This window comes from Canis aureus, chromosome 12, assembly GCF_053574225.1.
Source record: "Canis aureus isolate CA01 chromosome 12, VMU_Caureus_v.1.0, whole genome shotgun sequence".
NCBI classification, from domain to species: domain Eukaryota; kingdom Metazoa; phylum Chordata; class Mammalia; order Carnivora; family Canidae; genus Canis; species Canis aureus.
The window spans coordinates 57,070,953-57,097,554 of record NC_135622.1 but is presented as its reverse complement, the minus strand read 5'-3'; the positions used below and the strand labels follow the sequence as shown (position 1 = coordinate 57,097,554).

At 33.4% G+C, this 26,602-nt stretch overlaps 1 protein-coding gene across 13 annotated transcripts in view; it reads right to left on the bottom strand.

The window, feature by feature from the left end:
• The window catches only part of ROCK2 (Rho associated coiled-coil containing protein kinase 2), a 141,435-nt gene that overhangs the window by 36,106 nt on the left and 78,727 nt on the right, over positions 1–26,602 (bottom strand). For 11 of the 13 annotated variants that reach the window (XR_013349773.1, XR_013349774.1, XR_013349772.1 and 8 more), the window contains exons 4-11: positions 24,274–24,411; positions 15,993–16,253; positions 8,971–9,115; positions 7,726–7,800; positions 6,419–6,557; positions 4,014–4,105; positions 3,042–3,201; positions 1,325–1,385 (exon numbers count right to left, since the gene is read on the bottom strand). Coding sequence is in view for 7 of the 13 variants with exons in the window: in XM_077844117.1 (XP_077700243.1) it covers positions 1,325–1,385; positions 3,042–3,201; positions 4,014–4,105; positions 6,419–6,557; positions 7,726–7,800; positions 8,971–9,115; positions 15,993–16,253; positions 24,274–24,411 (1,071 nt within the window). In the remaining 6 variants the exon portion in view is untranslated. The remainder of the gene's footprint in view (positions 1–1,324; positions 1,386–3,041; positions 3,202–4,013; positions 4,106–6,418; positions 6,558–7,725; positions 7,801–8,970; positions 9,116–15,992; positions 16,254–24,273; positions 24,412–26,602) is intronic. The other 2 variants (XM_077844118.1, XM_077844122.1) reach the window with 1 other exon arrangement.

The following is a 26,602-nucleotide window of genomic DNA, read 5'->3' as shown; positions in this document are numbered from 1 at the left end:
ATTGATTTTTAAATAAACTAAAATCAGAAAGTATTAAATAATCCATCTTTGGAGCATTATTACCTTTATAAAGAACTTAACTTTTTGAGTTCCTTTTGTGCCTTAGGGGATTGTGGCAGGCACTTTACAAATGTTGTCTCATTAATCCTAACAATGACCCTAAGAACATGGTAGTGTTGTACCTACTCAATAAAGAAAATGTAATTCAAAAAAGGTGAATAACTGGGCCAAGATTCCTTAGCTAATAAGTGGCTATCCCAAAAATCAATCCAAGTCTATTAGATTCCAAGGCCAACATTCTTTCCATTATTCTTTCTAGTGATAAGGTTCCCCATGGTTTCTTAAATATTTTATGTATCTTAAGCAAAAAATATTATTTTTCCTTAATAAGAATATACAGGCCAATGAACAAGTCAAGTTTAATTGCTTTTGGCTGCTACTGCCTTAGTATAATTTGACCACACTAGTTTTCACATGCTAATCAGTTATATATCCTTGATAAATAAAACTAAGAAAATTACATAATACATATTTAAACAATAGATCCATAAGGGCAATAATGAAAGAAATACTTGGTAGAAAAAAGGTTGGAAACTTCTCTCTCGGGCAGATGTAGCATTCCAAATGCTAGGTGGAAAATGGCTATATCAAAAAATTGCTAGAGTGATGTGCTTTTCTCAGTTTTCAACATATGTGACATCAACATACCTCTTGACTTTCCTATTTAAAACAAAACAAAACAAAAATTTAAAATGCTTGTATTCTTTATAAAATTCCTAAAATAAATCATACCAGAATTATCTAACCAACTCTTTTACTTTCTATAAATTTTAAGGAGAAAAATGTTTAGCATCCTTATTAATGTGTATGTGTGTATATGATTTACTTTTGAACAGTTACAAATTACAGACGCCATAAAATACTGTAACAGTTCAATAAAAACACCATTTATCTAAATTCATTCCGAAACACTCAAAATATTATTTCCTCTACTGTTTCCGTACCCTTATACCTTATTATCTATAGTATTTTAGAGTACTAAGATTACAAAAGTTTCTGATGTTATAGTTGTTTATAAACCTATTCCATCACTTTGCTACTAAAACTAAGCCTAAAGCGATGTATAATTCTCTAGCTACTGTATCTTAACACAATAATAACTGTCAAATAAATGAATCATTACAATGTCCTATAAATTGTATTACAACAAAGAATGACATCTATTGATTCAAAAAGTAATATCAAATGAACTTTTAAACACATGGGTATTACTAAAATTAGTTGAACATGTGACTAAAATAGAGTAGTAAAAATCTATACATACTTCATTTTTCCTTGATTGTAATGAATCATTTTCTCTACAAGATGAAGACTCACTTAATAACCTAGAAGAAAAGGCAGGAAATAAATCCTTTGCATGTCATCCTAATCCATTTTCTAATAGCCCCAAATTCTTCTCAGAATTAAATTCCAACCACAAAGATTTCTCTTTTTCACTTCAACATATTTTAAATGAAGCAATGTTTTCCCCTCTACACATTTATCATTCTCAATAACAAAATGCTGCACTTTTTTTTTTTTTGCTCCCCACTCATTGGATGTTCTCGTCTTTAATATTGTTGAGATTGGAGTTACTAAATGGGCTATCCTTTGCCCCTTTTCATCTCATTTTGAGTTCCCGTAACTATTTTATCTAGAAATCTTCTAGAAAAAAGATACCATTCCTCCTTTTCAAAGATGACATCTCGATTCTCAGGCCTTAGTCCATAAATCACTTCTATTTAATTGTCAATTTCTCTCTTTAACTGTAAGGTCCTTCCTCGCTGCCTATAAAAATAGTTTCTCCAGGCATTTTAGTGAACATTACAATAGTTTTTAGAATACTATCATTAGCAGGGTGGTTAACTTATCCTGGCTTGCTGGAGATCTTCTTAGTTTCAGCATCAAAGTCCCTTGCCATATCCTAGGAAGCCCCCCAGTCCTGGGCAAATCAAAATAGTTGATCATCCCTACCATTATGGAAATACCAGAAGTTTCTCAAATATATGTTTCTCAAATGTCTTTAATGCCTCACTCCTCACTGCCTGTCAAAGTCAAAAGTCCCTCAGTATAGCACACAACAATCATCATCTGCTGCTTTATTCTTCCTCTGAACTCCAACTCCAACACAGTTTTTAATCTTTTACTCACTGCAACCAGTATTTATTGGCCTTGTGCCAGGCGCTGTGCTACATGTAGGGATTACAGGCAAGAAACTTGAAATCATCATTAGGTCCCCCACATGATGTAATACAGTAATATGCATCTTATGTTTGAGCCCTGCTAGACCACACTACTCTGCTCCATATGTGTGCCAATATGCTTCCCTTGTTCATCTTCTCACAGCTCTTACCTAACCTCCCCACGTCTTGGCCACTGGCCACTGAAAACCCTTTCGTAGCTTACAAATACCACCTCTTCCCTGAGGTCTTACCTGACTCCTTACCCTCACCAGAGATGTTCCTTTTATTTCAGATATTTTGGGACCTTTCTTAAGGTAAATATCACTTTCTACCCTTCATTATGACTGTATTATTCTTTCACATCCCTCATTAGTTGATAAACTCCTTCAAATGCAGGCATTTAGTCTTACTCTCTGTCCCTACAAAGAATATAGAACAATGCCTTGCATACATTTGTAAATGCGTAACATTCAGAAATAATGTAATTAGCGGCGCCTGGGTGTCTCAGTCAGTTAAGCTTCTCTGCCTTAGGCTCAGGTCACGTTCTTGGAGTCCTGGGATTGAGCCCCAAGTCAGGCTCCCTGCTCAGTGGAGAGTCTGCTTCTCCCTCTGCCTGCCACTCCCCCAGCTTGTCCTCTCTCTCTGACAAATAAATATAAATAAAATCTTTCCAAAAAATGGAATTAAATGAAAACTTCTGACAGTCTTTTTTTAAAAACTCAAAAGTTTAAAACAAATTAACACTTTTTCTTCTCACACGGTAAGATAACTCTTTACAGCTAAATACTGAAAACAATAAAAATCTAACAAGTCACGTACAGATTTTCTCTATAGTAGGTAAATCCTATAAAAGGCAGCTGATTTCCCACAAAAGCTTTAGGAATTGGAAAAGTTTCTACATCTCCTTTATCATCTTCGATGTCATCAAAATTGCTGCTGTCTATGTCACTGCTGAGTTCTGGTACTACAGGAGCTGCCGCTGTTAAAAGAAAAGAAATGGATAATTTTCTTCATAATCAAAATACACATTAACCATCCAGATTTTGTTTTATATCAATTACATATTATTAATAATATGTATTAATACCAAACATTATACAGTAATAATATATAATTAATAACATTATGATTTACTATAAAAAATTTTGGTAATATGTTTTACATTCTTTCATTTCAAAAAATTAAAATTTTATTCAAGTATTTTATTACTATATTACAACAGTTTTAAGTATAGATAAATCAATTACACAAGGAGAGTAATATGCTATCATTCTAGGTATACAAACTGCAAGCAACAATAACTTGCACACACATTCTTTAGTCTTTGGCTTTTTAAATTCTTTAAGTTAATATTTCCTACTCTCAAAATGAATTAATGTCAAATACACAAATACACATAAGGTGAAAATGAATTATTATGCTTATCCTAGTATTCACCAAAGTATGGTCTACATAAATATTAATTACTGATTTATTAACTCAAACATATTCAAATTAAGGGGTATTTCCCCCATTCTGAAAATTATTGAGATCCATAAAAAACTGGACAAATTAAGAAATCTGATTATTATAGAAGTATTAAAAAGTATTGCTAATGAATACAAATTAGTTTAAGATACACTGAGGAACATTTAATCATAAACACTGCCACAGAAAAATATGAAATAAATTTAACCAATTTAAAATTGGTTAGCATTAAGTGTATCAAACATGATTAATAATTCAAAAGAGTAATCAATTTCTGAGATTTGAAACATGATGGAATGGAAATATTTCAATTTACTGACTTACTCTCTCTTATGTTATCCCAATTCCATTGATCATTCTTAAAGAAAGGATGCTGTTTGATTTCTTCTACCCCATTTCTCCCAAGTCGTACCTCCCTAAACAATGCAATTAAAGACTGTATTATAAAAAGATTATGAAAAAATGAAAAAAATAAATTCATATCTTGGGTATCAAAATCACAAATGATTTTCAGATATCGTTATTAAAAGTTTCTGCTTAGATCTTTCTAAAAAACAAGCAATGCTAATTTTACAATATATGATCTCCCTAGATTAAAAGGACTATAAAGTATAGTAAATGCTATGAAAAGTGAAATGTATTTCCATCTGTAGTTTATATCAAGCAAAAGTACACATGAGACTTTCAAATAAAAATATTCACTTGTGTGTGCCAAAACTGCATGACCAGCTCCACGATGTAAAATGGACAGTGTTAACTTCAGACACAGAAGACTTATTTGAAGTCCCCCCAATAAAAGTGTTATCTTAAAAGTCTCTTCTGGGGCACCTGGATGGTTCAATCGGCTGAGCATCATCTGTCTCTTGGTTTGGCTCAGGTCATGATCTCAGGGTCATGAGAATGAACCCAGCATCAGGCTCCATACTCAGGGCAGAGTCCGATTCTCTCTATCCCCACTACTGCTCCTATGTTTTCTCTCTCAAATAAATAATTTTTTAAAGTCTTTAATAAAATATTTATTAAATCTCTTTCAAATAAATTTTTAAAAATCTTTTTAAAAATCTTTAATAAAAAATTCTTTTAAATGTTTTAATTAAGATCTATTCTTAAAAAGAACTATATATTGTTAGAAACTATCTATCTTTACTCTGATAATTGTTATCCCTACATTTATACTAAAATTATCATTCTGAATACAAGAAAAATATTAACAATTTCATTCTCTGAGTTTTCAATGAAGATTTTATAGAAATAAAAAGCATTTTTTACATGCCCTTGGAGCCATATTAAATATAAACAGAAAAACCTATAAACTTTAGAGGGAAGTACTACTAGCCATAATGATGGCATTAAATTCTTTTCCAAATGTCTTTTCTCTACCTACAATCATTCTTTAGACTGTACCACCACCCCAATAAATTGCTAAGGCAAATCTTTCATGAATGGTAGGTACTCCTTTTATTAACACGTGCTATGTCCTGTTTTATATTTTACCTTTCAGCACCAATTATGGTCATCCTTATTAATCCATTTAGTCCCAAATCAAACATTATACAGAATTTACTGTTTATCAGCATGGACTGTTTGTTAATCACGTAATTAACAAATCTTATAGTTGATAAACAAAATGATTAACCTCTCTAATGAGAAAAAAATAGCAATAACTTTTCTTGCTTCAAATGGAAAAAAAAATCATGATATTCAGTTTGAGGAGAATAAGGAAAGTAACTGTCATCAATAGAAATATATCCTGCTGTAGCTACTCTACAGGTCAATTCTGCTACACCAACTCAATTTTAAAGTGTGTATCCTAGAATTCCACTTTTAAGACTTTTTCCTACAGAATGTATGCAAGATATAAATGCATGAGAATAGTCAATGTAGTACTGCTTTGACAGCAACTGGCTGATAAACAATATGGTCTGTTAGCATAGCACTTTCGAGCTAGAAATCATAGCACTTTCGAGCTAGAAATGCCCTCATTATCAATCTGACCTGATGCTGTTATTTATGGATAAGTAAAACTTCTCCAAAAAGAAAAATTATTTCCCTAAAATCATAATGCTGGTGAATAAAGTTTGGACTGTGGTGCATAACACCCCCTTATAAAGGTTGGTCCTTTGACAGATTGATTCTTATCACAAATCTGAAAGAACTAAATAGAAAGGCCAAGGAAGAAACTCCAAAGAGTTTCCTATCTTCCCTTTTTGAGGCAGATTTCACAGTGTTGTTTACCTATTTTGTTTTAACAAATATAGAATTTCCAAGGCAGATTACTCATATTCAAATGCAAAAAAAAAAAGGGCTGGGAAGGAGGCACTCCCAAGTCAAATACAAATAGTTTTTGAGATTATAACCTGTCAAGTATGTATCTGCACAAAACACTCGTCTCTCAAAAGTTGTACAGTAAGAGTCAGGTGGCTTAATCACTTCAAAGGATAAAATGTGAATAATACAAGTTTTATTTCTCTCAAATGCATTATCTTACCAAGTTCTATTTTTTCTTTGTAGCCATGAAGGTAGGCTTAGAGTTAGATTACAATGGGGTTGCACACCCATAATGACGAGAGTAACCCAACACCAGGCCTACCAGTAGGAAATGGCTAATCCAGAATTAAAAGCAATTTGGATAGAGAGAAAGAGATTTCATATGTAAATAAAAGCTATGCTTTCATTTCTACAAATTTAAAAGTTAAAGGCTCTCTACAAAGAAATTCAATGTATATTACCTATCTGTTAAGAAGGCGCAAATGAGATTCTTCGCATGTTTAGAAATTTCTGCATCTTCAGGGAAACACAGTGAGTTTTTATGATCCATAATTTTGCTATAAGTTCCTACAAGTGAATCTGCATAAAATGGAGTATCCCCTAAAATTCCAAGAAAGAAGACACTGAGTGTAACAGAGAATGCAAATTAAACACTTTTCAACTATTATTTAAATATGTTAGGTTTAAATTTGTCACATGCATGGAAGAACAAGTAATCTATGGGCCAGGAGTCTCAGTCCAAACACATCAGAACATACCAAGAATGTGAATGTATTTAAATTTTAACCATACCAATGAACTATCAACTCTTAAAAGCAAAATAAAATCAATGCTAACTCTAGAATTTGTTGTTGCTTTTACAATGGGAAATGAAATAACTCACTGGATAATTAAATAAAAAGATTACTAATACTAAGTAGGATCAGATAGATCAGAGTCCTCTAATGCTTGAGCTGGATCAATCTCTTTTTTGAGATTACTCTCTAGCTACACGTGGCAATTTAAAATTAAATAAAATAAAAATTTCAGTTCTTTAGTCACACTAGCCACATTTCAAGAGCTCAGTGTGGCCAGTGCCCACCATACGGGACTGTACAGACATAAACCATTTTTATCATGATAAACTGGACAGTAAAGCTCTAAGAGTTAGACCAGACCTATTATTTCACATGTGATTTGCCAAAGATGACACATAGCTAGAATTGAAAATGGCATAAATGGTCTCCCAAATGCAGTGTTCTTGCAAACTAATGGCTAAGATAAAGAGGCAGTGAAATGTAAATAAAGACAGAAAAAGCGGAAGGCACCATCTTGGCCACTACTCCTCTAAAAGCCAAAAGAATCAAAGGCCCTACCAGTATGACTCAACTATAAGTTACCTTAGTACAAACCAGAATTTCTCAAATCAGACAATCCAAAAATTTCAAAAGGGGTGTTCAGGTAGTTTCTGTTTGTCTTCAAAGAGGGCAAAGGCGTGCTTTGAACTCAAGATTTTTCTAGTGCCATTTTTAACTGCAGTAGAGCTTTTAAATGAAGTCCAGTGCTAACCAACCTGAGCAAGCACCAGATTAGGCTCAGAATACTGTAAATTAGTGTCATTCAAAGTCATTAAATTCAACTCAAGAGTTGGAAACAGTAGCAGGAATTTAAATGGTTCCTTCAAAGGAGCTATGTGACTTTCTCCAAATATTATTATTTTCTAAATTCCTGGAGAGTCTAGGCAAATTATAGACTATATTCTACTTTAAGAAGATTGCAAAAGATATACCTAATGTATCATCAGATTGGGCCAGAGGCGGGGAGAATGGAGCTACCTGGAACACAGCCTGCATATAGAGATGCACTACAAAAATAAAGGCCCAAAACAACGTAGGTCATACTATGTCTTCAGTTTAAGCATAACAAGATCAATACTACATACACAAAATGGTCACCAAGAGAAGGCAATTTATGCCACAAAAACATTCCATGACTAATTATTATTTAAATATACCAGAAAGTTCTGTTTTTTTTTTTTTTTTTTAAGTTCTGGGTTTTTTTAAAGAAATAATAATAATAATCATACAGATTTTACAGATTTTCCACTACTAATTTTTTTAGGGTCCTCCTCTAGAAAATAAATTCTCCAATTTCTAAAAATAATTTTCAACTTTAAAGTTGTTTCATATAATGTTATTAGCCTTATCACACTTGCCTCAGAAAACAGATTTGGCTATATCTGTCCTCATTCCCAAGCCAGATGATTCAGTCATTGGCTTCCTTAGCCAGAAGATATTTTTGTGACCTCATAACTTAGGAAAGGGAAATCTTAAGAATAAAATCTATTACGTAAAGAAAAGTTTTGAAATACCTGAATCTTTCAAATTTTGATTTGCGCAAAGTAAAAGAAACTGTTAAATTTGCTTCTGAGTTTTTTGATAATGAAATACAATTATAGAGTACTTTTACCAATAATCAAATGGTCAAAAACTATGATTTATTTTACTAGAATGAAAACCATATGTAAATGCAAGTAATAAACAGAAATACAGTTGACAAAAGTCAATTATATAATGTAATTACAAAAACTAAAGAATACTTTTAGTTCTCTATTATTGGAACAAATATTAACAGCCTTATACTTAAATATTTACAACAAACACGATTGATCAAGAAAGTCTTAGAGGCCCACAGCACCAGTAAACTTGCTTCCTTTTTTTTTTTTTTTTTTTTCAGTAAACTTGCTTCTTGCTCTAACATTTTCTTCATACAAAAAGGCCTACTGAAGGATTGTTTCCTATCAATATACTTTTATTCCTTTTATATTCCACTAAATTACTGTGCCAGTACAACTTGGCTTTAATTTTCCAGTTAATAATCTGTCATATATGATACAACTAATTCAAAGTTTTAAAAAATACCTACTTCTTTCATGGGACACAACTAATTTCCTTATATTCTCAAATTCTTGGTGTAAAACTAATGTTATGAGAGATAGATTTTGAAAAAAGAACTAGTTAAAATATTTACTTACCCACCAGCATCTCAAAAAGGAAAACACCCACCGACCACCAATCACATTCTCGCCCATAGTAACCATCACCCCCTTGTGATTTGAGAACCTCAGGTGAAATATAATCAGGTGTTCCAACTGCTGTATCACAATGCACCATGCCTGTCTGGTAAAAAGCAAAGATAAAGAAAAACAGTTGCATGTAAAAACATACACATATAAATGCAACTAATTCATTTATTACCATATAAACAGTAACTACAAATTGCTACCAAAAGAACTTCATTGCTGATAACTTTGGGAGGACTGGAGGTAAGTGTATTACGAAGTGCCTTAAAGTGTCCAGATTACAAGAAATCAGGGATAATTTTTCAACTCTAAAATACAGAAGGCTTCATCAATGGAAGAAGGAAAAAGTGGTAAACTCCACAGGAATTCCAAACAAATCAACATCTTTTGTTTCTTTCTTACACTACTAAGTAGTTGCAAGGGAAGTACAAAATGTGATCTTAAAAGTAGTGATCTGGGGAAAGAATTAAAGAGAAAGGAAAAATTGTTTTCAAAAGAAACTGTAATTGGGCAGCCTGAGTGGCTCAGCAGTTTAGCACCGCCTCCTGCCCAGGGCCTGATCCTGGAGACCCCGGATAGAGTCCCTTGCTGGGCTCCCTGCATGGAGCCTGCTTCTCCCTCTGCCTGTGTCTCTGCCTGTGTCTCTCTCTCTCTGTCTCTCATGAATAAATAAATAAAATTTTTTAAAAAAAAAGAGGGCAGCCCTGGTGGCGCATCGGTTTAGCGCCGCCTGCAGCCCAGGGCGTGATCCTGGAGACCCGGGATGGAGTCCCACGTCAGGCTCTCTGTATGGTGCCTGCTTCTCCTCTACCTGTGTCTCTGCCTCTCTCTCTCTGTCTCTATGAATAAATAAATAAAATCTTAAAAAAAATAAAAAATAAAAATAAAAAAATAAATTGTAATTAAGATTACAGAGAGCCTAGTTTGGAGGCTGGATAAACCAACAGTTATTATTTTTTTAATCAAAGATATTTATTTATTTATTCATGAGAGACACAGAGAGAGGCCAGGACATACAAGGAGAAGCAGGTTCCTCGCAGGGAGCCAGATGCAGCTCGATCTCGGGGCTCTATCCCTGGACAGGGATCACACCCTAAGCCAAAGGCAGATAGATGCTCAACCACAGAGTCACCCAGATGTCCCCAAACAGTTATTAAGAAAAAAAAATGTTAACTCTGAAATAATTTTGTGTGTCCCCTACAGTTGAACAAGTAAATATACTGTAGATAATGAGATCCAGATTTCTCACTAACTACAAAAGAAATTACCAAAAAAAGGAAGAAGACTAGAATGAACCCTGTGGTATAGGACAAGAATTAGAAGTATCAGTATGAACTCATGATTTTTAATACCCTATATATACAAGCAGGTAAGTACAAAACTAAACATGAACATGTGTGTGCAAATGGACTAGCACATATAGTAGATTCATGATACATGTGTCTGCTGACAAGGCCTAGAAATAATGGTACTTGAGGAGCAATAAGCATATCTAGTGTTCAAATACTGATTTCTAAATACCATTCTTGAATAAAAGAACTCTGGGGGCACCTGGGTGGCTCAGTTGGTTGAGTGTCTGTCTGCCTTTGGCTCAAGTCATGATCTCAGGGTCCTGGGACAGAGTCCTGAAATAGAGCCCTGTGTCAGGCTCCTGCCTTGGGAGGGAGTCTGTTTCTTCCTCTGTTGCCTTCCCACCCTGCCCACTCATGCTCTCTCTCTGTCAAGGAAATAAATAAAAATCTTAAAAAACAAACAAACAAACAAACAAACAAAAAAAACCCTTAAAAAAAAAAAAAACCTTTAAAAAAAAATGTTTCTTGGAGAAGTGACTGATTCCAAAGCTGGGACAGATAAAAATAGAAGACAAGTAAGTCTTCAACAACTTATAGTGTTAAAAAATAAGAAAATGATCCAAAAAGAGGGCATATCTAAAGGACATAAGCAGTCAACCTAAGGAGCCAAGATAAGCAAGCTCTACACTGAGTTTTAAGGTATGAGTAGAAACCTGCCAAGAAAACTGTATTCAACAATATATCTGAAGTCCAAGAATCATGAAATTGATTTCATTGCATAAAAACTACATGTAATTTGAGACCCGTGAACCATATGGCACAAAAGGTCAAATGATAAAGAATGAGGGTGAAACAGAGGGATCCTATGACAAGCTAAGGAATTTGAACTTTCCTCAACAGATGACAAATCTACAGAAGGGTTTTAACAGGAGAGCAACATAAAGAGGTAAGCATCTTCAAAAGCTTCCTCATGGGTACTTTAAATGATTAAGATTAAATGTTTATTTGCTAAAATATATCTGGTGTTTTATAATGGGCAAAATATTATAAACGGAGAGATTCAATGAAAACACAAAACAGGTCAATCATAAATCTTGAGGTTGTCCAAAAGACACTATTCTAAATGCTTCCTGTGAAAGCGGAAAAAAAATTGTAACTGGAATTCTTAATTATCAGAGAAGCATTAGGAGCCTCCGCTTGACTGGACTGCTACCCAGGCAGGAGTCAGTTCATTTTAATGATCAAGGATGCAGGGGCTAGCAGTAGGGGCTCCTTTCTCAAACAGGCATATCCTTCACCTTATAAAAATCTCAGCTAGTGCTAAGTCCTGCTTCTTCTTTGTTCTATCTAAAAAACAGTCCAACTGGTTTATAAGTCCTTGTCCATTTGCACTATACCGTGCCCAAGGCACAAAAAGCTGCCTGTAATTCTAGTTATCTCCTGGGGTAACAATTATTACTTTTATTAGGGCTGTGGTTAAAAAGCTCATAGTTTTTGAATGGTCTTTCCCTATTGCTCCCATAAACCAGTTCTTTTCGATGTATAATTTTGCAGAAAATAGGTTTTTTTTTTTCCAGAAACACAAGTAGAAATGTCTCCATTTTACAACCTGGTGTCACCTGTAGAAGGGTTAGAACATTAACAATTTACCAATTCACTTTAAAAGAAGTACAGCCTCAATTTAATCAAATAGTATACATTAGAATATTAAGGAATAAAACTTTATATTATTTTAAGGTAACCTAAAATAGTAATATAAAATGTGCCCTAAAAGGTGTTAAAGGTGGGGACGCCTGGGTGGCTCAGTAGTTGAGCACCTGTCTTCGGCCCAGGACATGATCCTAGAGTCCCAGGATCAAGTCCCACATCAGGCTCCCTGCATGAAGCCTGTCTCTGTGTCTGTCTGTCTCTCTCTCTCTCTCTGGTCTCTCATGAATAAATAAAATCTTTTTTTAAAAAAAAAAGGTGGTAAGGGTGGCTATGAAATGCATAATGACAAGCAAAGACAAAACTCTATTTACCTAATTAAGCAAGCAATTTTAAATAGCAGTACTTCTAGGCTATCACTGAGACACATTTATATGTAAATATACTACACTGTGACACTCACTCATATCTACATATTTTTTTCAGAAAGAAAAAGAATAGCAGCATTTAGGAAACTAAAATAAAACCACAATTTATTAATGAGAGAACTTACTGACATAAACCAGTACTCTTAATTAAATGTAATAGTAACAAATTATTTTAGTCCTTGTAGGTAATAATTTTTAGTTGTATTTTATTTTTGCATTTATTCACAGCCAGAAGAGCTAAAAAGTAATTTGAGAACTCTGTCTATATTGTAGATAAAGGATTAGGAAACTTTTCTATAAAAGGCCAGGAAATATTTTAGTGATATTTAATAAGTACTTTAGGACTTGTGGGCACATATCTTAAACCATCTTTTAAAAATGGACATTTTCAAAAAAAAAAAAATGGACATTTTCAGTACAGGAGCTATACAAAACCAAGCCACAGGTCAGATCTGGCCTTGCACTCCAGTTTGCTGATCCCTTCTATGATATGCAGATGAATGAGAACAAGACTAGAACATTTCTAACAGCTTTGAGACCATAACAATAATCAAACCAAGGCCAATAATGTGATGAACTTGAAACTTGCAATAGTACTATTCACATTAACAGTTAACATAACAAAATTATAAATTCTATGTACTATAGCTTTTAATTAAAAAAAACCTTTGTTCTTCAACATAGTTGTTCTCATCATTAGTTTTACAGAATAGAGGTCTTGGGTAAAACAACATTTTTTAAACTACAGCATTTCTTTCTTTCTTTCTTTCTTTCAACTTCAGTATTTAAAAAAATATATATTTACATCAAAATTAAGAATTGCTGTTCAAACAGACACAAATGCAAAGCTAACATGAGCATTATCTGTGGAATCACTACTGAGATTATATAAGGAATAACTGCACATCAACAAGTTGGTTTTAAAAAGGTTAAAAGATACACAAGTAATTTATGAGATAAAGGACTAACAATTATATGAAAAAAGTTTGACATCATTAATTATAAAATAAAATTTTAAAAAACTATTACCTTATACCAATGGAATTGGTAAGATTTAGAGAATGAATAATAGGAAAGTTGAGTAAGAACATGGAGAGACACGATCTCTAATGCACTCAACTGTTAACAAGAGGTTATAACATTTACAGCCATTCTGGAGGTCAGTAATACTTTACTTATGTATCTTCTAAGTCAGAAGTCCCACGTATAAGTGTATATTTAGAGAAAACCCTTGTCTGAACACACATGGGACATGTCTGAAGATATTCAACATATATGTTTAACTACATTCAACACAGTACTCTTGGTAGCAGGTTGCTGATGTGGCCTAGGAATCCAACACAAGGAGGAATAAGTAAAACTACTAGATAAATCCTATGGAACACTGGGATGGAATGAGCTAATTTACATATATCAGAATAGATACAAAACAATGTTGAGTGAAAAGAAGTAAAAAAAAAATGACATCTATATTATTATACTATTTCTAATTTATACACATGTACGTTAAATTAATAGCCTGCAAGAACTTATAGTAAAAACATGACAGTAGCTGTCTATTAGGGAAAGAGAAAATGAGACTGAAATGAAAAGGGGGAAAATATCATAAAATAACTAGATGAAGTCTTTCTGTTGACTACTAATGACAATAAGTGATGAACCAAGCAGGATTATTAGCTGAGCTATATGTACTTGAAAAAATAGCAAATAAAATTATATAAGCCACATTTTACTTTGTCTTATAAAGAGACAATGTAAGAGATTTAAATTGCTAAATTTAGTATTTACTTATATGCTTATAAAATTATTCTAGAAAAACCATATTCTGTCCTGTTCCTCACACTCTATACCCTTTTCTCCCTAACCATCACTACCTACCCTAAAAACATAGTGTGACTTCTCTACATCCTCCCAAAAGTTTTTGATTTAATTAAAATCAGAATACACTCATGGAACCACAGCACATAAACATCACTCATTATGCACAAGAGACATAAAAAAAGTTTAGCATTCTATTAGAAAATTTTTTATACTGTATTTTAATTAAAGATAATTTTTACTACTAACCATTTCACACTGTAGTATGATAAACACCACAAGAGGGAGCTTTAGGGACAAATGCTCTATCTATTAAACACTGACTGATGTATGCAGAACATGGACACAGTGACATATACATGAAGAAGACCAAAGAAGAAAGGAATGTTAAGTTTTACTTGAGCAAACACAGCATACAAACCTAGATACATGAAAACAGCCTATGAACACAGCACAAATTCTAAATAACTAAAAACATTACCAGAGTGATTATTAGATTATAGTGATTATTATTATTATAGGAGAGTCAGATTAGGATTATCAGGAAGAACTTTCCAAATGAGGTAAAATCTGAGCTGAGCTTGGAAGAATACAGAATGCTGATGAAGACAGTATGATTTATAAAAGCGTCACATGGGTGACATGAATAAGAGGTAAAGAGAAAAGAAAATCAACTTAATTAAAAATAAACATCTTAATAAGATATAAAACAAGACAAAATCAGAGAGGGAGACAAATCATAAGAGACTCAATCACAGGAAACAAACTGAGGGTCACTGGAGAGGAGGAGGGTTGGGGGATGGGGTCACTGGGTGATGGGACGTTAAGGAGGGCACGTGATATGATGAGCACCAGGTGTTGTATTAGACTGATGAATCACTAACCTCTATCTCTGAAACCACTAATACATTATATGTTAATTAATTGAATGTAAATAAAAAATTTTTTACAAAGTTAAAAAAAAAGGTATTTTTGTTAAGAAATATGATTAGATATATAAGCACACTGGAAGGTTATAAAAACCACACAAATATCTAGTTTGCTGTCAACATAATTAACACTTAGAGTCTGATACATGTAAGTTACCCTCCAGATCCAACAGGGAAACAAAAAAATAAAAATAAAAAAATAAAAATAAAATTATTCTCCCCATCAGGAATTACTGCCAGAAATTATATATAGTATACTTACAGAGAAAAAGGTGAGATATAAATTTTGAAACAAAAATAAATCAACATCATAATTGGCTGTGAGGTTAAAACTACTGAATCTATTAATTATAATGTGAATTGTTCAACAGGTAAAGTACACAATAGATGATGGCCTTAAATTTACTCGATATGGTTGATGCAGATAGGGTTGGTAGCAGACAGTATAACATAAACTTCTTACCTCATTTTTTTAAAGGAAAAATACAGAAATAATGGTGATGGACATAATATTCATATACCTTTAATTCATATTTTGTGTCCTATTCTTCACCTGGATCATTTTGCACATGAGCTAGTTTTAATTGATAGCAATTACTTGTCACCATTCTATGGGGAGATATCTAAGTTATCTGTATCCGTATGTCCCTTATATTTGCCAAATCTAGTACTATATAAGAAATAAAGCACTCTGTAGCTAGATGAATGATCAGTGAAAAAAAAAAAAAGTTTTATTTTGTTTAAGTCACTACACAGCAAAACTAAATTTATCTTTGTTTAAAACTATAAAGTCAAGATTTGAAGTTTCTTTTATTTTTGTTTTTAAAAACTAGCTTTTTTTTTTTGTACTTATTACTTACTTCATCCATCTTCATACATGTGCCAAAATCTGCTAACTTTAGATGTCCATGTTTATCCAAGAGCATGTTGTCAGGCTTTACATCTCTGTGAATTAAGCCCATGGAGTGTATGGCATCCAGAGCAAGAACAACTTCAGCAGTATAGAATTTGGCCCATTTTTCAGGCACGTCATAGTTACTCATAAGGTTTACAAGATCTCCACCAGGCATGTACTCCATTACCATGTACAGATACTTATCATCTTGAAAAGCACAAAAGAGCTGTAAAACAAAACAAGAAGAGAAAAAAAAAGTTTTTAGGAAAGAAAGAAAATCTAAAGTTTAAATGGGACAAAATCCAAAACAATTATTACTATTGAAAAATACAAGGTATTTTACAACCAAAAGAATTTTGGTTGAATTTTATGAAATCTTTGATTTTAGATTTGGACATCTCTAATGGAAAACAGGTATGAGACAAAACTTTTTATATGGTTACTTCTGCATGCTGACAAAATATACATAAATGAATCATTTTCTTTCTTAGAAAACACAAGAATCTATTTAAATAGAGATATTTTAAAAGAGAAACAGAACGAGGGACATAAAAGGTGAAAGAATGACAGAAGAATTCATAGTTTAAAAAAAAAAAACAGCTTTCTGAAAACAAAGCAAGCTACTGCACGTAATTTACAAAGAAGAAAGCTGAAGAGGCAGGAGCAGTTGAGAAAAATTTCAATGATACCACATTCAATGGCTGTAAGCACAGGGAGTAAGCACCAGAGCACTGTACAAGAGTGAGTCCCTGGTGAACACATCTACAACAGGGCCTGTTCCTCTCCTATCCCCTATCATATTGTTAATAAGCAGCAAGGGGCAGTGCTACTGGCACCCAGACTAAAGCAGTGACATTGGGACCAGAGAAATCACACCAAGCTAAATTGCTACTGACACCCCCCCCCAGATACATAGGAACCACAAATCTATAAGTTATTTGTACATTCCCAACATATCCCAAACCACACCCTTGAAGCAAGCAATGCAAACAGGAAAGGTTTCTACAAACTCATAGGGAAAACAGAACAAAACCAAGAACTTACACTTAAATAAAAAGAATCCCTACAAATCAGTTATTTTAAATCAACAGATGAAGAATTAAGCAGGTATTTCACAAAAAAAAAGATATTCAAAGATGAAAAGGTATGAAATGTCATTAGAGAAAGATGAATTTAAACTACTCTGAGACACCAATCTGCATGCACAAAAATGACCAAAAATTTTAAAACTGATAATACCAAGTGCTGACAAGGACAAAGGGAACTTATAAACTAAACTTCTATAACCACATTGAAAAAGAAGCTGTCACCACCTACTGAGATTGATTTAAGTACCCCAAAATGCCATTCCTAGGAATAAACCCAACAGAAATAAGTACAAGAACACTTACATTACTTGTAACAAAATTTTGAAATATACCAACAAATTATGGTAAATACATATAATGGAATAAAACACAGCAATGAAATTATTAAATTGTAGCAATGTAGATCACTCATGCCAATATAATGTTGAACAAAAAAGCTAGATACAAAAGAAGAGAGATATTCAGTGATACCGCATATAAAGTTCAATAAGAAAAAAAAAAAGTTCAATAAGCAGGAAAACTATAGGCCCTGAGTGCTGATTTAGGTGGTACACTCGAAAGAAAAGCAAGGAAATGATTACCAATAAAGGCAGAAGAGTGGCTATTCTGGGAGGAATACATGAATGCAGTGATTGGGAAAGAGTACAAGAGAACCTCTGGACTTATTATGGCAATGTTTATTTTTTGACCTGGGTAGTGAATACATGGGTGTTTGCTTTGTGATAAATCTTTCTGCACCTGTTTTAAGTATTTATGTGTATATCATAAATAAAATCATTTTTTTAAAAAAGCATGATAAAATTAAAGCAGAACTCAAGAAGGAAATTTATAACTTCAAATGCATTTATAGGTATCTCTCTTTATCCTTTCACTATCAAATATTTAAAAAGATACCTGCATTGGAAAATTAAGACAAATAATTGTAATTGTATTTACAATTCTCTGTAATTGTAAAATAAAAATTAGGCACATAAAGAAACTAGAAAAGAACAATATAAACCCACGAAAACAGAGCTAAGAAATTTTTTTAAAAGAAGAAAATAAAAAAATAAAATAAATAAAATAAAATAAAAAAGAAGAAAATAATTAAAAAGAAAAGCAAAAAAAAGTGTTATTTTGTAAATAAAACAAAAAATCTTAACACTAAAAAATTTACATAGATAGTAATAAATAAACAGATAAACAGATAAACAGATAATAAACAGATAATATACAGATAATAAACAGATAATAAACAGATAATAAACAGATAAATAAAAACTTGAATTAGTCAAAAATCAAGTGGGAAAATAAGAGGTTGACAGAAGATCTAATCAGGAAAGAAATGGAGGGATTGAGTACAGTAAAACAATACACTGAGTTTTAGGACAACAGCTATCTTTCAGAAGAAAAAAAGGGAGAAAAGACTGGGTAGGAGTACATCAAGTATTTCAAGGATTCTCGTAATGTTTTCAAAATTAAAAGATTAAAATTAACAATGGAAAAATGTTAAAATTTGCTAAATGTATGTAAGACAACGTTTCCAGATGGCTTATTTATTAGGCAAGCAAGAACAGATATTTACCAATGGTGAATTTAGTTGTGTTTGATTGCATCAGCTGAAGAAATTCGTCTAGAGAAAACTCAACGCAAGACTGTCTTTCAAAAACAGCTGCTCAAAGAGTTGAGGACACTGGTGGCAATATCAGTAGTCAATTTCAAAACAAGGCGAATGATTTTCAGTGGTTTTCCTCGGCTCTTGATGAGCCAACAGATGTTACTAATACCATGCAGTCATTACCCGTTATTGGAGAAGTAAGTGCCAAGCTTGATGTGAGTAAAGAATTAGCCTCTATAAACAGTCTGCACAGATGAACTACAGACAAAAACAGTTTCAAAGAAGTTGAGAAAACACTAATTGAGTACAACCTAAGCTAGAATTTGGTAAGGTGTGTTTACAAACGATGATGGTAAAAATATATGTGGAACAGAAAAAGGCTTCACTGGATTAATCTACAAAGCTTGTGAAAATGTGTGATACTTAAAATCTGTTTATTCTCTGTAATACCGATCAATAAGTACTCAGTGGAAAATATATTTGAATCTCTCGTGTAATAAATAAATGAGCAGTATTAATGGTTGCTATTTGCTCTTGTGGACTTAACAACTATCATTATCTGTTCTGTGAATTTTTTGTCAGAAATAGATGCTGAATATCCTCACTCTACCACACAGCAGTTCAGTGGCTTGGCACTGGTAAAATTTCATTGCAATCTTAGAGCTGAGACTGAAATCTGTCCGATCAAGACTACTCTCAACTACTACTATGGAACACTGAAAGGCTTTCTAAATTAGTTTTAGAAGCAGGCTTGATAACTTTCTTAATTAACGTTTCTTAATTAATACAACCTAAAATGACAAGGTAAATAGCACTTATATGCAAAATTTACACTTTTTAAAAATTTATTTATTTATTTTAGAGAGAGAGTAGGTGCAAGCAAAAGAGGAAAGAGCAGAGGGAGAAGGAGAGAGAACCCCAAGCAGACTCCCCACTAAACATGGAGCTGGAGGCAGGGCTCAATCCTACCATCCTGAGATCATGACCCCAGCCAAAACCTAGAGTCAACGCCTAACTGACTGAGCCAAGGCACCCCATAAAATTTAAATTTTTTTTTAATTTAAATTTTTAATGACAACATCAAACATGAAACTTTTTATGCTTTCCATGCTATCAAAATCAGAAGTGAGATTTCCACTTCTATACAAATTGGCAATGGATGTATTTTCTGAGCTCAAACTACAGTCCCACAGTTCCAACAGCATTTTTCTGACCTGAATGTAAGTGTAAAGCAAATATCCATGTTTCAAAAATCCATTAAACTCTGCCATTGAGGAGGTCTAGTTAAGAGTCTGCCTTTGGCTCAGGTTATGATCCCAGGGTCCTGGGATCAAGCCCTGAGTCAGGCTCTCTGCTCAGCAGGGAGTCTGCGTCTCCCTCTCCTCCTGCGGGGGGTGGGGGGGTGGGAGGGGAGGGAGGAAGGAAGGAAGGAAGGAAGGAAGGAAGGGAGGGAGGGAGGGAGGGAGGGAGACAGACAGACATCCGTGAAAAGACTGGCCCCCTACCAAATACCAAAATATATGAAAAACTACAGAAATTTAAACAATGTTATTTTAGTGCAGGAAGAAATAACAAATCAAATTAATAGAACAGAGTTAAAAGAAATTCATGTGTATATGGTAAATTAGTATATGATATAAAGAACATTTCATTTACTTCATGGGAAAAAGACAGGCTTTTCTATAAACAGCATTGGGAAAAATGGCTGCCTATTTGGGAAAAACAAATCTTACTTCATATAAAAATATAAGTTCCTAGTGACTCAGACTCCTGCCCCTCCCAAAATTAAAATATAAAAAAGTGTAAGTATAAAAGAATGTTTTCATAATACTGGGCTAGGGAAGGTATTCCCCAGCAAGAATCAAAATATAGTATAAATAGAATTGATTAGATCTATATTTAAAAACTCAGTAAGGAACAAATAACAGTCCAAGAGAATAGATTTCCAACATATGTAACACAGGATTAATATACAAGGTCTATCAGTATTCTAATAAATAAATTTTTAAAAAGCAAAACAACACATAGAAAAATGGGATAAGCAATGAAAGAATACAAATTACTAACAAGCATATGAAATGTCCTGAACCTCAGAATTAACCAAGAAAATGCAACCTAGCACAGTAACATCTTTTTTACTTGAGGATGCAACCAACAAAAATTTTAAATAATATCCAGTATCGGCTAAAAATGTAGTGAAATAAAAATGATAAACAATTAGAGTAATATAGACTTGTTAAAATCTTTTTTCTACACAGCAATTTGGCACTATCAAAATGTCAAATGTGCACACTATATGACCTAGTAACTCCAATGCTAGGAATCTATTCTAAGGAAATATTCACATGCGTATAAAAGATGAACCTAAAGCACAATTAATCCACCATGTCAAGGACAGAAAATGTACAAGATTGGTCTGGAACATCCCATTATATCAGAGAGTAAGTATCAAAGGCTGCTACATCTATGTCCAAAGGACTCAGGAACCAACCTGAACAGGATGTCATTTGCCAAAGGTGTCACAATTTGAGCATCAATAATATACTCAAAGGACTAAAACACATCAAATAGGTTTTAAGTCTGTTAAGTTCAACTGGTAACTCCCCCCAAAACTGTTCACCTTTAAGGATAAAAGGAAATTAATTCCTTACTTTGAAAACTAGTAAACACACGGAAAGAATAAAGTATTTATCCTGTCCCTCTGTGAATTGTACTACTGGATAACCAAATAGTAAATGGGGAATATTTTCTTTATAGAATTATTCCAGTCACTATAATAAAAAAAGGATGGCTCAGGGTTAGGGTGTAAGGATTGGAATATCACCATTTTTAAAATCCCTAATAAATTAATGGACCTGGGATTTATGCACAAATAGCTAGTAAAATAACAGAGAATTAAGCAGACATTAGCTTCCTAATAGAACAAAACACTATCCTTGAAGTTGTCCTGACACTCTCCCAAAAATCACACCTGATTCTGATCCTCTATCTCCAGTTAGCAACTCAAAAAATACAAACAAGAGAGGAACACGTTAAACTACACAAGGATGTAATCAGCAAAAACCAGGTTTCTTCAACAAATAAACTCATGAGACAAAAAGGAAAACAGGAAGGAAACTAGATTGAGAGGATTAAAGAAGATACCTAAACTTAAATTTTAAAAAAGCTAAAAGTAGGGATGCGTGGGTGGCTCATGGGCTGAGCTCCTGCCTTTGGCTCAGGACGTGGTCCCAGAGTTCTGGGATGGAGTCTGCCATCAGGCTCCCTGTGGGGAGCCTGCTTCTCCCTCTGCCTATGTCTCTCTCTGTGTCTCTCTCATAAATAAACTCTTTACCAAAAAAAAAAAAAAAAAAAAAAAATCTAAAAGTAAACTGGAAGTATTCAAGGGTACACACCAACTTGGGTATGTGAAACTGTACAGAAAAGTAAGGAGGTGTTCACCATGAAAGTATGGACATTAGAAAAACAGGCAACACAGCAAACTGAATATAACAGATGGCTTTAAAAAAAAGTCTTCTCTATCAGCAAATAAGTTTTTTAAATACGCCAACATTCATCTATGGAATTCAAATCACACTAAGAATGTATCTTATGTGTCAAATACGATAGGTCAAAGATTTATGTTGTATCATAATTTATGTAAGAAAGGTAAGAGCCATCTCCAAAAAGAGTGCTGTAACAAAGTATGAGGGCCTTCATCCGTTTAAATATTGAACAGTAATAAAAAAAATAAGCACTGAGATTTGGTAAACTGTTAGGAATAATCTACCAAAATTGATTACAGGCATATCCTATAACCCATTAATTTCACTGCAAGGTACAGATTCCTAACACAAATGTGTGAACATATGTACCAAAATCCATGTGAAAGAATTCATAGCAGCATTATTCACAATAGCCAAAAAATAGAAACAACCTAGGTGTCTATTAATTGATGAACAAATAAAATGTGGGATATCTATACAACAGACGATTATTCAGCCATAAAAAGAAATGAAGGGCTGATACATGCTATACCATGAATGAATACTGAAAACATTATGCTAAATGAAAAAAGATATCACAAAAGATCACATATTGTATGATCCCATTTACACGAAATACCCTTAATAGGCAAATCCACATACACAGAAAGCAGATTAGTGGTTGCCAGGAGTTGAAGACAGGGAGGATTAGAGAATAAATGCCAATTGATTCTGGGTTTCTTTTTTGAGGCACCAAAATGTTCTATAAATATATTGAAGCTTTAAAAATATACTAATATAAATACAGTAAAACTCTATAAATATATTGAAAAATCACTAAATTCAATCAAAAAATAGAAATAAGTCAGTCATTTTGACAAGTTTCCCCACAAAGTTATACATTTCAAACATACAAATACAATGATGGTGCATGGAATATCCTTTACCATAGAGATAAACAAATAAAAGCCAGAATTATAATGTTATTTTTTCAATTTACAAGGTTTCACTGTTGACAGGCTTCCAAAGATCCATTAACTCTTTATCTCAATGAACACTTTATAAAGGTCCACTTAGCTGAATTAAAGATCAAATACATCAGTGTATGAAACGATAAACTAGAAAAGGCAATGATTCTTTACTATGAAAGCAATTTAAAGCTAAAAGTGGAATAATTTATTACCACCATTCCTTAATTAAATTATCATGATATATAATTTGCTACAAAAACTTTAGTTTTAGCTACACATATCAGAACTTTTATTCACTAGCAACAATAAAAAAAAATTAAGTAGAGAGAAAGCACTGGGGCTCAACATCATTAAAAAAGTAATAATGAGCTTTTAAATTACATAGTCATCTATGTGGCAAATTTTTTACCTGCAAATTGCCTTCCACAAGCAAGATTATCAAACCCTCAAATCATTTAAGGTAACATTCTGAACATGCATTGGTACATCTCTAATCTTATGATATTTGTTCAAAAATGTGTGCAGAATTAGGTATTAGTATAAATACACCTTCAGAGAAGCAAAGTTAATGAGGAGTATAATTGAAAGGGACATAAGATACAACCATAAATTCCTTACTTTACAGTCAAGAGGCTGAATTAGGAAGCACAATACTGTCTTATAGGTAATATATAAATGACTATGGGAAAATTTTCAAAATTTTTATTGTAGGAAGTTTTGGGTTTTTTGAGACAGGCTTATTATTGTTCCTATTATGTAAATCACAAGAGAGTGTAGGCAGGGAATAGCAGCATACTGGTAACCAATCAAATTGTTCACAAAGGAATTCTTTAAAAGTTGCAAATACTTGCTTTCATACACCATTTAAGTATTACATGTCATGTCTATATGACATACTATTTAGGAACATTAAACAAGTATATTGAATCCGAGCTTAGTAAAAATGACTGCATTGTTACTATGTGAGTTATAGGACTTTAAGTATAAAAAATCATATTTTATGAATGATAAACACAATAAAGGGAAATAAACTGAGCACTGGGTGTTGTTATACTATATGGTGGCAAACTGAATTTTAATTAAAAAAAAAGGGGGGAAATAAATTTGTAAAGGTCTGTGTGCTTACCTGAACCACCCAGGGACTGTTGGCAAAGGCCATAATATCTCTCTCTTCCCAGAAAAAAGCAGAATCTGATCTTTTTATCATTTCAAACTTACTAAGAAGCTTCATAGCATACACCTTCTGTGATGCTTTATGACGAACCTGTAGATTTTTTTAAAACATGAAAATAATTTTGTGAGAGAAAGGTAAACAATGGATCATACTATATTCTATTATTAAGATTTTAGTTATTAAAAAAAAGATTTTAGTTATAAAACAAAATGATGTTTAGCTGACAAAAAGTAAAAGCATAACATTTTTAATGGGAAAAAAATGAGAAAATTCCCAACAGCCTAAATATTTCATGAAATACACAATACCTTTAAATGCTAGGTTCCATGAATTCATAAAGCTTCATTCCTTTATGGTAATTAAGCTACCCAATTTTAAGAACAGATACAATTAAATGAGAAACTTTCTTTTTTTTTATTTTTTATTTTTTATTGGTGTTCAATTTACTAACATACAGAATAACCCCCAGTGCCCGTCACCCATTCACTCCCACCCCCCGCCCTCCTCCCCTTCTACCACCCCTAGTTCGTTTCCCAGAGTTAGCAGTCTTTACGTTCTGTCTCCCTTTCTGATATTTCCCACACATTTCTTCCCCCTTCCCTTTTATTCCCTTTCACTATTATTTATATTCCCCAAATGAATGAGAACATATAATGTTTGTCCTTCTCCGACTGGCTTACTTCACTCAGCATAATACCCTCCAGTTCCATCCACGTTGAAGCAAATGGTGGGTATTTGTCATTTCTAATAGCTGAGTAATATTCCATTGTATACATAAACCACATCTTCTTTATCCATTCATCTTTCGTTGGACACCGAGGCTCCTTCCACAGTTTGGCTATCGTGGCCATTCCTGCTATAAACATCGGGGTGCAGGTGTCCCGGCGTTTCATTGCATTTGTATCTTTGGGGTAAATCCCCAACAGTGCAATTGCTGGGTCGTAGGGCAGGTCTATTTTTAACTGTTTGAGGAACCTCCACACAGTTTTCCAGAGTGGCTGCACCAGTTCACATTCCCACCAACAGTGTATGAGGGTTCCCTTTTCTCCACATCCTCTCCAACATTTGTGGTTTCCTGCCTTGTTAATTTTCCCCATTCTCACTGGTGTGAGGTAGTACCTCATTGTGGTTTTGATTTGTATTTCCCTGATGGCAAGTGATGCAGAGCATTTTCTCATGTGCATGTTGGCCATGTCTATGTCTTCCTCTGTGAGATTTCTGTTCATGTCTTTTGCCCATTTCATGATTGGATTGTTTGTTTCTTTGGTGTTGAGTTTAATAAGTTCTTTATAGATCTTGGAAACTAGCCCTTTATCTGATATGTCATTTGCAACTATCTTCTCCCATTCTGTAGGTTGTCTTTGAGTTTTGTTGACTGTATCCTTTGCTGTGCAAAAGCTTCTTATCTTGATGAAGTCCCAATAGTTCATTTTTGCTTTTGTTTCTTTTGCCTTCGTGGATGTATCTTGCAAGAAGTTACTGTGGCCGAGTTCAAAAAGGGTGTTGCCTGTGTTCTTCTCTAGGATTTTGATGGAATCTTGTCTCACATTTAGATCTTTCATCCATTTTGAGTTTATCTTTGTGTATGGTGAAAGAGAGTGGTCTAGTTTCATTCTTCTGCATGTGGATGTCCAATTTTCCCAGCACCATTTGTTGAAGAGACTGTCTTTCTTCCAATGGATAGTCTTTCCTTCTTTATCGAATATTAGTTGCCCATAAAGTTCAGGGTCCACTTCTGGATTCTCTATTCTGTTCCACTGATCTATGTGTCTGTTTTTGTGCCAGTACCACACTGTCTTGATGACCACAGCTTTGTAGTACAACCTGAAATCTGGCATTGTGATGCCCCCAGATATGGTTTTCTTTTTTAAAATTCCCCTGGCTATTCGGGGTCTTTTCTGATTCCACACAAATCTTAAAATAATTTGTTCTAACTCTAAATGAGAAACTTTCAAGGTATGTACATGTATTGCTCACTATCTGAACAGAAGAACCTAGCAAATTCACATATCAAGGGACATTTGTGATTTTGTTAAGTCACCTTTATTTCTTTCAAAGTATCTTATTTAAAAGGTCTTTTTTAATTTTAAGGAAAAAAAACTACCAACAATATGATTATTTGATCAATTCTTATCTTCCTTATCAGATTGTAACTTCTACAAGGACAAAAACTTATCTTTCTTTGACCATCATTTTATTTTTATTTTTTTTTTAAAGATTGATTTATTTATTCATTCAGAGAGAGAGAGAGGCAGAGACACAAGCAGAGAGAGAAGCGGGC